The sequence below is a fragment of the Sinocyclocheilus grahami genome, unplaced genomic scaffold, assembly GCF_001515645.1.
Source record: "Sinocyclocheilus grahami isolate Dianchi unplaced genomic scaffold, SAMN03320097.WGS_v1.1 scaffold521.1, whole genome shotgun sequence".
Taxonomy (NCBI): domain Eukaryota; kingdom Metazoa; phylum Chordata; class Actinopteri; order Cypriniformes; family Cyprinidae; genus Sinocyclocheilus; species Sinocyclocheilus grahami.
This window is the reverse complement of record NW_015505700.1, coordinates 1139437-1152526: the sequence shown is the minus strand read 5'-3', so window position 1 is coordinate 1152526 and position 13090 is coordinate 1139437. Positions and strand designations below refer to the sequence as shown.

General features: G+C 38.5%; 1 protein-coding gene across 1 annotated transcript in view; it reads right to left on the bottom strand.

Annotated features, from left to right (window-relative positions):
• Positions 1-13090, bottom strand: part of LOC107554994 (glycosyltransferase-like protein LARGE2) — an 84319-nt gene that overhangs the window by 10129 nt on the left and 61100 nt on the right. Inside the window, exons 3-11 of the mRNA XM_016237682.1 lie at positions 11925-12113; positions 8055-8344; positions 6684-6766; positions 5971-6094; positions 4377-4548; positions 4192-4296; positions 2452-2564; positions 2148-2273; positions 1736-1891 (exon numbers count right to left, since the gene is read on the bottom strand). Coding sequence (XP_016093168.1) covers positions 1736-1891; positions 2148-2273; positions 2452-2564; positions 4192-4296; positions 4377-4548; positions 5971-6094; positions 6684-6766; positions 8055-8344; positions 11925-12024 — 1269 coding nt within the window. The 5' untranslated portion in view covers positions 12025-12113. The remainder of the gene's footprint in view (positions 1-1735; positions 1892-2147; positions 2274-2451; positions 2565-4191; positions 4297-4376; positions 4549-5970; positions 6095-6683; positions 6767-8054; positions 8345-11924; positions 12114-13090) is intronic.

Here is a 13090-nt window from a genome sequence, read left to right as displayed (position 1 = left end):
CTTCGAGACTTTATGAAACACTTTTTCCTTGTACACATCCAAGGCTGAGCTACTTTTAGACCCTGGGATTCATTCCTTATTTAGAATTATGCCGTTTAGGAATATAAAGTCTTCTCTATAAAGTAAAGGTATTGAGGTCAGCAGTTTCAAGGTGCTCACGCCCCATTTTTCAAAAACTCCACCCACCATATACAGAGCAGAGCAGAGCAGAGGCACAGGTAGGGAAAATAAAAAAGAAGTGCCATCTGATTATCAGTAAACCTGAACAGTGAATTAGTTGTCAAAAAATAGCTTTCTCGCATGACTGTGCAACAGTGCAAAATGATTGACAGGAAGAAAGTACGATGACATGTGACATGTGACATCAATCAATCAATCAACCATAAATCAATCGATCAATAATTTTTTCTTTCTTTCTTTCTTTCTTTCTTTGCTGTTTACTATGGAAGCCCGTTTCCAAAATGGAAAGAAAAAAAGGGTATTGCAACTTTTTATCTCACAATTCTGAGATGCTCGAGATACAATAAATTGTTTTCTTAGAATTGTAAGATATAGACTCAAATATTAAATAAGAATTATCCCTTTTTTTTGCAATTCTGATTTACATTTTGCAATTCTGACTTTTTTTAAACTTTTTTTCTTTTTTTTTTTCCGGAATTCAGAATTCAAATATTTTTAATTAAATTTAATTAATTAATTAATGAACTAACTAACTAATTATTATTTTTTAATTGTGACTCTTTATCTGATAAATTTAGATTTTTTTTTTTACATTTTTGCAGTTACCCTTTTATATATCACAATTCTGACTTTTCTTCTCAGAGTTACCATTTGACAATTTAGTGTTTATGTTTAATTAATTTATATGTGGCAATCTTAGTATTTTTATTACTTATAAATTACTAATTAGAAATTTATTATTTCAGGCAGAAACAGGCTTCCGTAGCCCAGGACTGTCAGATATACAGTCCATTTCTAAGATGTATATGTATTTTATTGTGTACTTTAAGAATTTATGTTATATTTGTCATGAGTCGTTATCTGCATGCTACTCCAAGAATAAGGTATTTGCATAACACTGCATAATCTATTACTAAACTAAGGGGCCGTTTACACGACAACATTTTCAGCCAAACACGGGAAACTTTTTATGCGTTTTGACTGTTCGTTTACATGACAACGGCGTTTTGGGGACTGAAAACGCACATTTTTTAAAACGGGTTTCAAAGTGCAAGTTTTAGAAAACCCCACCGTTATCATTTCCGTGTAAACACCCAAAAAGCTAAATCTTTGAAAACGGTGACGTCATGCACGTGCGTAGTACGTGTTAGGTATGCAGACATGCGCAGTACGTGTCGATTTTAAAGGCAGGTGCGATCAAACATACACAACAATGGCTGAGTATATGGTACTGTTGTTGCTGCTCAAGGGTTTTCTAATGCTTCTTCAGCAAAGTGTGGATTTACTTCACCGATATTACAACCAACAGCGGAGATGCATCATATACATCATATAATCATCACTTCACTACAGGTACTGTTTACTAACAAGGTGACAGCGCCAACTACTGGCCTGACATATGTAATACTGCGTTTTTGGCCGTTTTCGCGCATATGTGTAAACACGAATCGTTTTGAAAACGTTGTCGTGTATACGTGAAACTTTTTAAAAACACAAGGGAAAAACTTTTCCGTTTTTGACTACATCGTTGTCGTGTAAACGTAGCATAACTCACCACTGTGCTCTCAGAGCTGGCCTGACTGGGACAGCCGAAGAGTTCCCGTCGCAGAAGATTCCCATCGTACTCCAGGAACGTCAAGTAAAGATTACGGAAAAACTCCACGTGCTTGTTTTTTACCCTCAGCTTTTTAGGAGAGTTCCAGTGAATGACCTGCAGGAGGAAATAATCAAACTGAGCAACAAACAACTTCAAAGACATCATTTCCATACTAAAATGGAAATTTGAAAGGAAATGAATGTGACGGTTGGGCGAACATTTGCATTAGAGACAATTTGTAAAAGAAACACAGTGAATTTTTTCAAAGCCTGAACCAATTAAGGGCCCCTTTGAGCAAATCATTAGTCTTAGTTCCTCTGGGTTAAATTGGTCGTTTGTACCCTAAAAAATTCTTCAAATATAGTGTTACCTTTAGATCCGACACCTCGGTGTAGCACTGTTCAGAGCGAGTGTGATCCGATAACTGTACGTTCCAGAAGCACGGCAGCTGATGCACCAGAACTGGGTTCTGTTTTATGAATGCATTGAATATGTCCTGGGAACATAAAACAATAATATGACACACATGGTGCATTACACAACATTATTCAGGCATGGTTAGCTCACATTTCATCATTATTTAGACTACTGTTGCACAAGGCACAATCTCCTAGGGCCTATGAAACCAATTCTTCTTCTAAAGTGTTTTGGTATTGTTCATGAAGGATATGGACCTGGTCTGCCAGGGATGTAGAAAGCATGCTCATTAGCTCTCTCTCTGCCGTCAGTCTCCACATCTGTTCCCAGCCGATCCGCCGCAGTCTCTCAATGTAGAGCAGAATCACACCTGCAGTTCCAAAAAGAAAGACCTGTTGTCAAACGGAGCCCAGTGCAAACTATTCCCTTTTTCATACTCAAATGAAATTCTCAGTGTGACATAAGCATTGTGCTCCATTCAGAAGTGATCATGCCTGGGTGCTCTTTCCTGCAAAAGCTGCACGAAAATCGATTGTACCTCAATTTGATATCTTTATATTTGATTTTACCCCATGAATAACTGGGGTAAAATCAAATCAACAACCAAACCAGCAAAAAAAGCTTTTGAACTTTTTGACTGTACAAACAAATTTTAAATACTTTTTAAATCTATTTATTCTTTAATTTACCATTTGTCAATTGAATGAGTAATTAATTTGTTTAGTATAATATTATATACACACTACAGGTCAAAAGTTTGGATAATTAGGGTTAGGGTTTCTGAAAGTCTCTTCTGCTCACCAATGCTGCATTTCTTTGATCAGAAATACAGTAAAACAGTAATATTGTGAAATATTACTACAATTTTCAGTGCACAAGAAGCATTTCTTATTATGAATGTTGAAAACAGTTGTGCTGCTTCATATTTTTGTGGAAGCTGTGATACTATATCATTCAAAAGTTTGGGTAAGTAAGAACCGAAATGAATGCTTTTATTCAGCAGGGATGCATTAAATTGATCAGAAGTTACAGTAAAAACATTTATAATGTTACATAAGATTTTATATATTTCAAATATTTTTAAACTTTCTCTTCATAAAAAGAATTCTGAAAATGTATCACAGTTTCCACAAAAATATTATCCAGCAAAAACAGTTCTCAAAATTGATGATGATAATAATAATAAGAACCAGTATTTACGATAACTGATGCTGTAATAATTGCATATTAGAATGCTTTCTGAAAGCATGTGACACTGAAAACTCACAGGAATGAATTACATTTGAAAATATATTCAAATAGAAAACAGTTATTTTAGATTGCAGTCATATTCACAATATTACTGATTTACTGGATTTTTATATCAAATAAATGCAGCCTCTGTGAGCATAAGAGACTTTTTGCAAAAACGTAAAAAATTCATATTTATTCCAAACTTTCGACAGTGTATTTAGGGTATGTTCAGTTAAAACTGCACGCTTTTCCTCCTTTCATCCCTTTCTTTATTAGGCCCTGTCCACACGAATGCGGTTATTTTTAAAACCGCATCTTTTTCTACGCGGTTAGGCCATTCGTCCACCCGCAAACGCAGCACCAGTTCACTGAAAACGAACATTTTTGAAAACGCCTACGAGTTTTCGGCTTGTGATGTCGGAGCCTGCGCTGTTATCTCCGCCTACTGGAAACTTTTTCAGGCTTCTGATTGGCTAACATGGCTTTACGGTTGAGATTATATCGCCACCTGTTGGTTTGGCATGCTCTTGACAGTGCTTCATGGCATGCGTTTTCGTTTTCATGAGGACGGTGATTTTTTAAAAACGGAAGAAGGAAAAACTCTATTAAAAATACCCGTGTACGTGTGGACATGGCCTTAGAATCACATATCACCAGGAACACCATCACACTAATTTGCTGTGTAATGCCAGCGGCTATAAAACAGCAAAGCTTTCTGCTGTTTGGAACACAGTGAAGTGGAAATGGAAGCTGCATATCCTCACCTGTGTTAAAGCCTCGTCCGAGGGCTGGCCAGGGTTTGTGATTTTTCCACAGATTACCGAGGTACCAATCGCTCTGATTCTCCACCAGACCAATCACCTGTTTCTCTGCAATCACAACGAACGCCAGTGTTAAATTACACTGTCCAGATGCTTTATACGACTCCTGAAGGAAAGCGGCTGATTACCTGTGAACTTCCGGAAGATGGCCCACAGCTCGGCGATGTCAGTGGCGAAGGTGATGTCTGTATCGAGGACGATGACCTTTGAAAGGTTGGACGGCAGAGCTTTGGTGAGTGTGAGCTTCATCAGGCCATAAATTCCTGAATAGTGTTTGTTTGGTATCCATGACACCTCCGACTAGGAGAATAAGAGAGAGACAAACATAGAAATCTGTGAGAAACCAGCAAAAGAGCACAACAGTGACTTTATCAGCCTTGGTTTTAGAGCTATTTTTCTCATTCTTTTTCTACCCAGAGAATTCATTTTTTTCTACCTAGAGAACTCATTCTTTATTCTTTAATATAGACTTCAATAAAACTCAACCAGCTATATAAATTACAACATTACAATCTTAGAAAAGTGTTTGATATATTATTACCCACTGGAAAATCAACATTGCAAAACAGAATCAAATCAGCAACAATGATTATGTGTGTGTGTGTGTGTGTGTGTGTGTGTATATTTTTTTTTTATTTTTTTTTATTTAGTCATTTAGCAGACACTTTTATTTTATACGCAGTATATATATATATATATATATATATATAATTGTGCTCTTCATGTTTGCTTCTGAACTGTATTGTGCAGATATAGCATCATCTGCACCCATGGAAATGACCCCCTACAGTTCTTATTGTACGCTTCATCTTTTCAGCATACATCCTTAATGACCTGAGCTCAGGTTTAATAATAATCTGCCGGAGAGGGGTTGATTGAAAAAGACTGGATTTCCTGCAGCTTAGCTTTCATATACTCAGGAGAGCAAAGAGGTCTCTATGCACAGCGGAGACACAGGATGTAAAATCCGCGTGATTAGAGACGGCTCCGAGCCAAACAGCTGACAATCAGAGGTGAATGCAGTGCGGGAAGGGGACGGGAGCACAAAACGGGACAAGAACGAATGTATTTGTGTTATTGCGCATGTGAGAGCGTGCATGCATTCATGCGAGTGTCCTTGAGTGTGCAGTGTAATGTAAACTAGAATGCGCTCTCCTAGAAAATGTGTGCATGTGTGTGTGTAGAGGAGGCATGCTCTTTCAGCGTACCGTGCACTGCATAAAAAAAAATTCACAACACAGTGAATAATTCAGCGCCACAGCAAAGGCTGCTCTCACATGCCAAGTTGTAAAAAAAGAGGCACACTGTCACTTTAAATATATGAACAGAAATGAATAATTCTGTGTTTGCTCTCTCCCACTGGAGCGTGAAAGAGTTCTCCAAGAGCGAAAGCTCTTGAGATCGCTGGAGTGTAAACAACCTCAATGTTTCCACTATCACAGACAAGCCATACTGTCCCAAGGGGACCTTTGCCCCCTCATTACAATCCATAAGCGCGTGTGACACGTCTTTCATTCCAGTTGTTTGTGCCTGAATGAGCTCAGAGAGGATTGTGATCGGCATCATTCTTCAGACTTGTCATTGTCACCTGCATCGTTTCAAAACTATCGCTGCTTATGACCTCCCATTAAACCTCTATTATGGTGCTCTGTGACATGGTCATTATCTCTGGGTCAAAGGGCAAGTTTGGAGTCATGGGAGCATGATGAGGCAAGTGCTTACTTTGAGTTCATCAGCGTCATAGAAGCTGACTTGCACGGACGGTACCATCCACGACTGGAACAGAGTGCTGAGGATCTGATTGGCCACTGTATCTGTGATGAAATGAAAGTGAAGTGGGTTTCTCCTGAAAAGAAAGATGTGGACATGTTGACATGTTAGGTTTTATATGAAAACGATGCTAAGGTGAAAATATGCTCATTTTAAATTTTAAATTTTAAGTTTTAAAAAAAAATGTAAAATGTTGAATTTGAAAATAAATTTTTGAATATGAATTAATTTCATTAAATATGAAATCTGGCATTTGAATTTTGGAATTTTAAACTTCCAATTCTAATGTTCAAAATCCAAAAATCAAATGTAAAATTTAAAATGATTTAAAATGTTGAATTTGAAAATTTACATTTAATTTTTGGAATTTGAAGTCACAATTCAAAAAAATTAATGTAGCATTTTGAATTCAAATTCCCAAAAATTTAAATGTCAATTTTCAAATTCAACATTTAAATTTTTAATTGTGGAATTTAATTTCAGGTCAAATGCAATACATATTTAAAAAATATAAAATCTACTAAAGAATAGCTAAATCCCCAAAAAATGTTCTTATACACTTTGCATACATAAGATTCCATACACAATGCAGCTCTATATATTGGTGTCACTATACTATTATATTGCTATCTATTACTATTCATTTTCCTGTGCTTGGGTCTTACCTGTGGAACAGGATGGATTTGACCAGAGTGACCACGTCCCGACTGGCGTTGTGACCCGCACACACACATGCCACGTGAATCAACTGTGTGTGGAGAGAAATGCCAACGTTTCAGATTGGGCTGAAGAACTTTAGCTTTGTTAAAGTATTCTTAAAATGTATTGTGTAGGCTTTAAACATAATCTAACATACAGCGTCCATCCAGAAAAAGAATTGTACACATATGCCACATTACAACTGATGTGAATATTGATTCAATAAATATAAAATATCAAACTACACAGAACTAAGTTTACTTTTTAGAGCCATTATTTAGTATTAACCAACTGGTGTTGAGGTGATAGCTTTTGTTTTCATTTCGGACTGTATATCGCTTTATCATTTCAACCTATCGAACTTGTCTTTGTGAAATGGTATGCTTAAAAAGTGTTTGTAAAACCTTTCACTTTTCCAGAAGTGTGATTTAAATGCTTTTTGGGGCCGCTGTATGTTCTAAAGATTTGTTCTCACATCTGACAGGACCTAATATGTCATCTAACCTCACACTTCTCGGCGGTGGGCGAGCGAGAACACTCGCTGTGATTGGCCCGTTCCTCGGCTGTGTTCTCCACGTCTTCTGGACCGGTGTCTGCCGATGCCACCCACTGCTGGTTGCCATAGTTACCCTCGGCAGGCTGGGCAGCCAGGCCCTGCGATTGGCTCAGCTGGAGTCGGATCTGCCGGTTCTCTTCCTCCACCTCTCGAACCCGCGATGCCAGGACGTCCCGTTCCAGCAGCCGTGCTTCTGTGGATTCCACCAAGCATGCGGAGAGGAGCAGGGAACGCCCGTCTGATACGGCACAACAGATTTAATTTAATTCGAGTGATCTTGACAGATTGCACCCCAGAGATGGATGGATGAGAGGTAAGGAAATAGGAAGCTTGAGGTGAATTTGCACAGAAACAATATACGTGAATGTCATTCAGATTTAAGACAGACTCCAAGAGTATCTCAATCTACACGCTGCTCTCTGCTGGAATGATTAAAGTAGCAGAACATTGGGTGTGATCAGGGAGAACAAAGTAACAGGCATTGAATTTATCGGAACGATTTGATGGATTTTCTTGCATTGCGCTCATGTATAAGCGAGTGCAGATCACTCATCCCTGTTAACCAGAGTTGGGAACGAGGTGATAGCTTTTGTTTTCATTTCGGACTGTATATCGCTTTATCATTTCAACCTATCGAACTTGTCTTTGTGAAATGGTATGCTTAAAAAGTGTTTGTAAAACCTTTCACTTTTCCAGAAGTGTGATTTAAATGCTTTTTGGGGCCGCTGTATGTTCTAAAGATTTGTTCTCACATCTGACAGGACCTAATATGTCATCTAACCTCACACTTCTCGGCGGTGGGCGAGCGAGAACACTCGCTGTGATTGGCCCGTTCCTCGGCTGTGTTCTCCACGTCTTCTGGACCGGTGTCTGCCGATGCCACCCACTGCTGGTTGCCATAGTTACCCTCGGCAGGCTGGGCAGCCAGGCCCTGCGATTGGCTCAGCTGGAGTCGGATCTGCCGGTTCTCTTCCTCCACCTCTCGAACCCGCGATGCCAGGACGTCCCGTTCCAGCAGCCGTGCTTCTGTGGATTCCACCAAGCATGCGGAGAGGAGCAGGGAACGCCCGTCTGATACGGCACAACAGATTTAATTTAATTCGAGTGATCTTGACAGATTGCACCCCAGAGATGGATGGATGAGAGGTAAGGAAATAGGAAGCTTGAGGTGAATTTGCACAGAAACAATATACGTGAATGTCATTCAGATTTAAGACAGACTCCAAGAGTATCTCAATCTACACGCTGCTCTCTGCTGGAATGATTAAAGTAGCAGAACATTGGGTGTGATCAGGGAGAACAAAGTAACAGGCATTGAATTTATCGGAACGATTTGATGGATTTTCTTGCATTGCGCTCATGTATAAGCGAGTGCAGATCACTCATCCCTGTTAACCAGAGTTGGGAACTATCTTACTGAGCGTACCCATGTCGTTTCTCATCCAGTGGCCATTGGCATTCACGTTCATCTCAGGCAGTTGGGCACAGGGCCCCTGGAAGTATGTGATGTGTAATCTACATCTTTGCTTATGGGCCCTCAGTTCTGAGTTTCAAGCCACTCACCTGAGCCGTAAATGCCATGTGATTCATGACTCTAGAGCCACAGGAAATTGACGTGCCCTGATTGGCTGACGAAACCGCAAGAACACTCACAGTTGCTTTACTAGGGTCTTTCCTGAGTTATGAAGGCAGCAGATGGAGAAAAGTTAATTTCATGCTTTTATGAGCCCTCCAGAAACTATATAATCTATAATTACGTGGTTATTCTACAAAACCACTAATTCAAATAATGTACTATTTAAAACAAAACAAACAACAACAAAAAAAACAGGAAAGGGCAGGACGTGAACTGTGTAAAGAGAAATAAATACCTCCTTTTTTAAAATGCCAACCCTGTTACTAGGATGTTTTTAGTAGACATTTAACAGAAAACTATTCTTTTTTTTTAATCAGTAGAAATTCCAGTTTCCCAAAAGCAGCATGTAGTGCAGCCATTCTAGTTGGATAATAGTTGAATTTATAAAAATGACTCCTGATGATCCACAGCTGTTTTGTTTTGTGATAATTGTTCACGAGTCCCTTGTTTGTCCTGAACAGTTAAACTGACTGCTGTTCTTCAGAAAAAAATCCTTCAGGTTCCACAAATTATTTGGTTTTCCAGCATCCTTTGCATATTTGAACCCTTGTCATCGATGACTGTATTTTGAGATTCATCTTTTCGCACTGAGGACAGCTGAGTGACTCATGCGCAACCATTACAAAAGGTTCAAATGCTCACTGATGCTCCAGAAGGAAAAATTATGCATTAAGAGCCAGGGGTGTAAACTTTTGAACAGAATGAAGTGTGTCAATTTTTCACTGATACTGTAAAGAGTGTGTAATATATATATATACAGTGGGTACGGAAAGTATTCAGACCCCCTTACATTTTTCACTCTTTGTTATATTGCAGCCATTTGCTAAAATCATTTAAGTTAATTTTTTTCCCTCATTAATGTACACACAGCACCCCATATTGACAGAAAAACACAGAATTGTTGACATTTTTGCAGATTTATTAAAAAAGAAAAACTGAAATATCACATGGTCCTAAGTATTCAGACCCTTTGCTGTGACACTCATATATTTAACTCAGGTGCTGTCCATTTCTTCTGATCATCCTTGAGATGGTTCTACACCTTCATTTGAGTCCAGCTGTGTTTGATTATACTGATTGGACTTGATTAGGAAAGCCACACACCTGTCTATATAAGACCTTACAGCTCACAGTGCATGTCAGAGCAAATGAGAATCATGAGGTCAAAGGAACTGCCTGAAGAGCTCAGAGACAGAATTGTGGCAAAGCACAGATCTGGCCAAGGTTAACTTGTTGCATCTTTCCCAAAAAGACTCATGGCTGTATTAGATCAAAAGGGTGCTTCTACTAAATACTGAGCAAAGGGTCTGAATACTTAGGACCATGTGATATTTCAGTTTTTCTTTTTTAATAAATCTGCAAAAATGTCAACAATTCTGTGTTTTTCTGTCAATATGGGGTGCTGCGTGTACATTTATGAGGAAAACAAATTTACTTAAATGATTTTAGCAAATGGCTGCAATATAACAAAGAGTGAAAAATTTAAGGGGGTCTGAATTCTTTCCGTACCCACTGTATATATATATCATGAACTGTACGTTCTTCAACAAAACAGTTATACATTTTTTGTTTGTTATTGATTTAATAGTTACTGATTATTTTACTACATCAATTTGTTAATTAAATGACTTTTTAGTCATTCTGTGGCCCTATTGGGAATTTGCTGAGGCCCCCTAGTGGACCCCGGACCTCTGATTAAGAACGACTGATGTAGTATCAAGATTTGGGGAAGACTAGCAATATCCAACTAAATTGTAAAAGGGCCAATGCTTTTACCTTAGTATTACCCAAGTATGCATTACTATTTATAAAATGGATAGTTAATTCCTGAATTCTTATTGGTCAATTTTACATTCATTCTAGAATTTACAATATAGGTAAATCTCTGATGTAAACAACTCGTTCAGTATATCACTGTTCAATGATCATATCTTATACCACACGTTTTTCAAAACTGGGATCATTATTAATAAAAAAAAATTTATTACATTAATAATGTATTAATAACTAATAAATCATAAAAAATATAATTTTTTTATAAATTAAGTATTTTACTATAATAACAACCAAAATAAAACACTTACTTCAAAAAAAATATATATATATATTTGATTAGTCTGCATGTCATGTGACCATGTTAATGTTTTGTTAAATTACTGAAATACTAATCGCAGGGAAACTTCAAGGAACTATTTTAGGTCAAAGATCTTGGTTATAGCAGAAGGACGCCACTTTTAAATGAATTGGCTTTAAAAAAAATAAACCATGAAAATGTGTGTCCTTAGTCAATTTTATTAGTAACGCTTAAGCAACCACTTTTATACAGGCCATGCTGCATTGTGAAGTCACAGCTGAAGGGGTTGCAAGCTCTCATACCTTACTGCTTAAATATTAATTTAACTTAATATGGCACAATTCAGCACAATGTATTAACACTTCAAGGCATTCTTTGAAAGAACCTTGCTTTAAAAACCACCTCTCCAACGCACCTGTTTCAAACAATGGCCCACAAAATGCTTTTGAAGTTCAGAAATATATCTCCACTATTTTATTCTAAAGGAAACAACGGGTCTTCTCTTAAACTCTTTCAGTCTTACGAATACCGATGATCATGCTCTGATAATCTTCCTTTCTGTGTGCTGCACAGGCCTATGTGTGCATTTCTCATGATAGGGATGGATATGTTCACATGCCAGATAGAGAGTGAGAGATTGCGCTTTTATAATGATTAGCTTTCTAAGATCTGGCAGCAGATCAGTTGCGTTATCAGCACTCCACAGCCTTATTGTGCGTCTCTGAGGATGACAGACCCATCAGATGAGGATTTTAGCACACAGACTGAGATAAGACTATGACTGACAGTTTCAACACCCAAGTCACCCCAGCCTTAAAGGAAAACTCTTTGTCGGTCCAGCTTTTACATCAGAACACAGAAAAATAGGCCAGTTTCTGTCTCACAGAGATCGTTTCCTTCCAGAAATCTGAAGATCGGACGATAGGCGTCTCAATACTCACTTTCCGAGTTCCCCACGAGCAGGTAAAGCCAGGTGAACAGGATGACGAAACTCAGAGACACCACCAGCAACTTCAGCTTCCCTCGGCAGGGGCAGAGCATCCTGGGATTGTGGAGGACTGGGCGGGGGAGGGGATGGAGTGATCAGGTTGGACTTGCTCTAACGCTGGTCTCCTGCAGCATCCTCTCTTCTGGAGGAGAGACAGAGGAAGAGGTCATTTGTTAGTAATGCACAGGCCCATTGAGAATCTAAAGGGCCATTCAACTGGTACAGCTGTCATTCACAGAGCTCTGTGCTTCCACTGTTCCGTGCAGGTGTGTTTGTTCATTTTTTTGGGATCCCATGCATAAAATGTCTCCACTACCTGACAGATATCACTGTCATGGGTGTCATGCGTATGTATGTGACAGCGCTAGACTCTGTAAATAAAAAAGCAAGAAAATTAAGAAACACCCTCAGCCTGTCAGTCACTTTGTAGTTGATAAAAGGAAACTGGTGTTAACGGTCACGAATCCAAGGGAGTTTACATCTAACATACAATAATATTTTAAGGTTTCACCCAACTGCGACTAAATTATTTTTACTTAATACTAAAATACACCAGCTTTTACTCACACTGAGAAATAGAGCATACGAAGTGTCAAATGTGGTTTAATATATATATATATATATATAGTTCAGTCATGAAACTCTAGATGCCGCAGGCTGACGGGCTGTTAAGGTAACCGATGATATTCAGAGAGTTAAATGACTTGGCACAAGCTGATTGGTTCATGCTGCATATGCAGCTAATGAGCTTACTGCCTTGCATTTATATGGCTGGTTAGCATTCACTTGAGATTCCTGCAGCGTGCTTTCAGAGTTTCTCTGAAACCCTCCACCTTCCCCAGCTCCACCTGTATAGATCTGCTAGGGGTTATTTTATATGCTACTTGTGCAGCAGCAGTATGTCTTAAATACTCACGGCACCGTATCGCCATATGCATTGGCAGTAGCAAGTTCCTGTACTTATTTGCAGCAGCAGCAGCAGCAATGATCTACAACTACAGCAAATACCAACAGCAGCAGCGTAGCAGATCTATTCCGCCAAGACCAAATACATTAACATTGTCATATCCATCACCATGCTAAAATCTTCAGAGAGTTGTCATGATTGAAATATATATA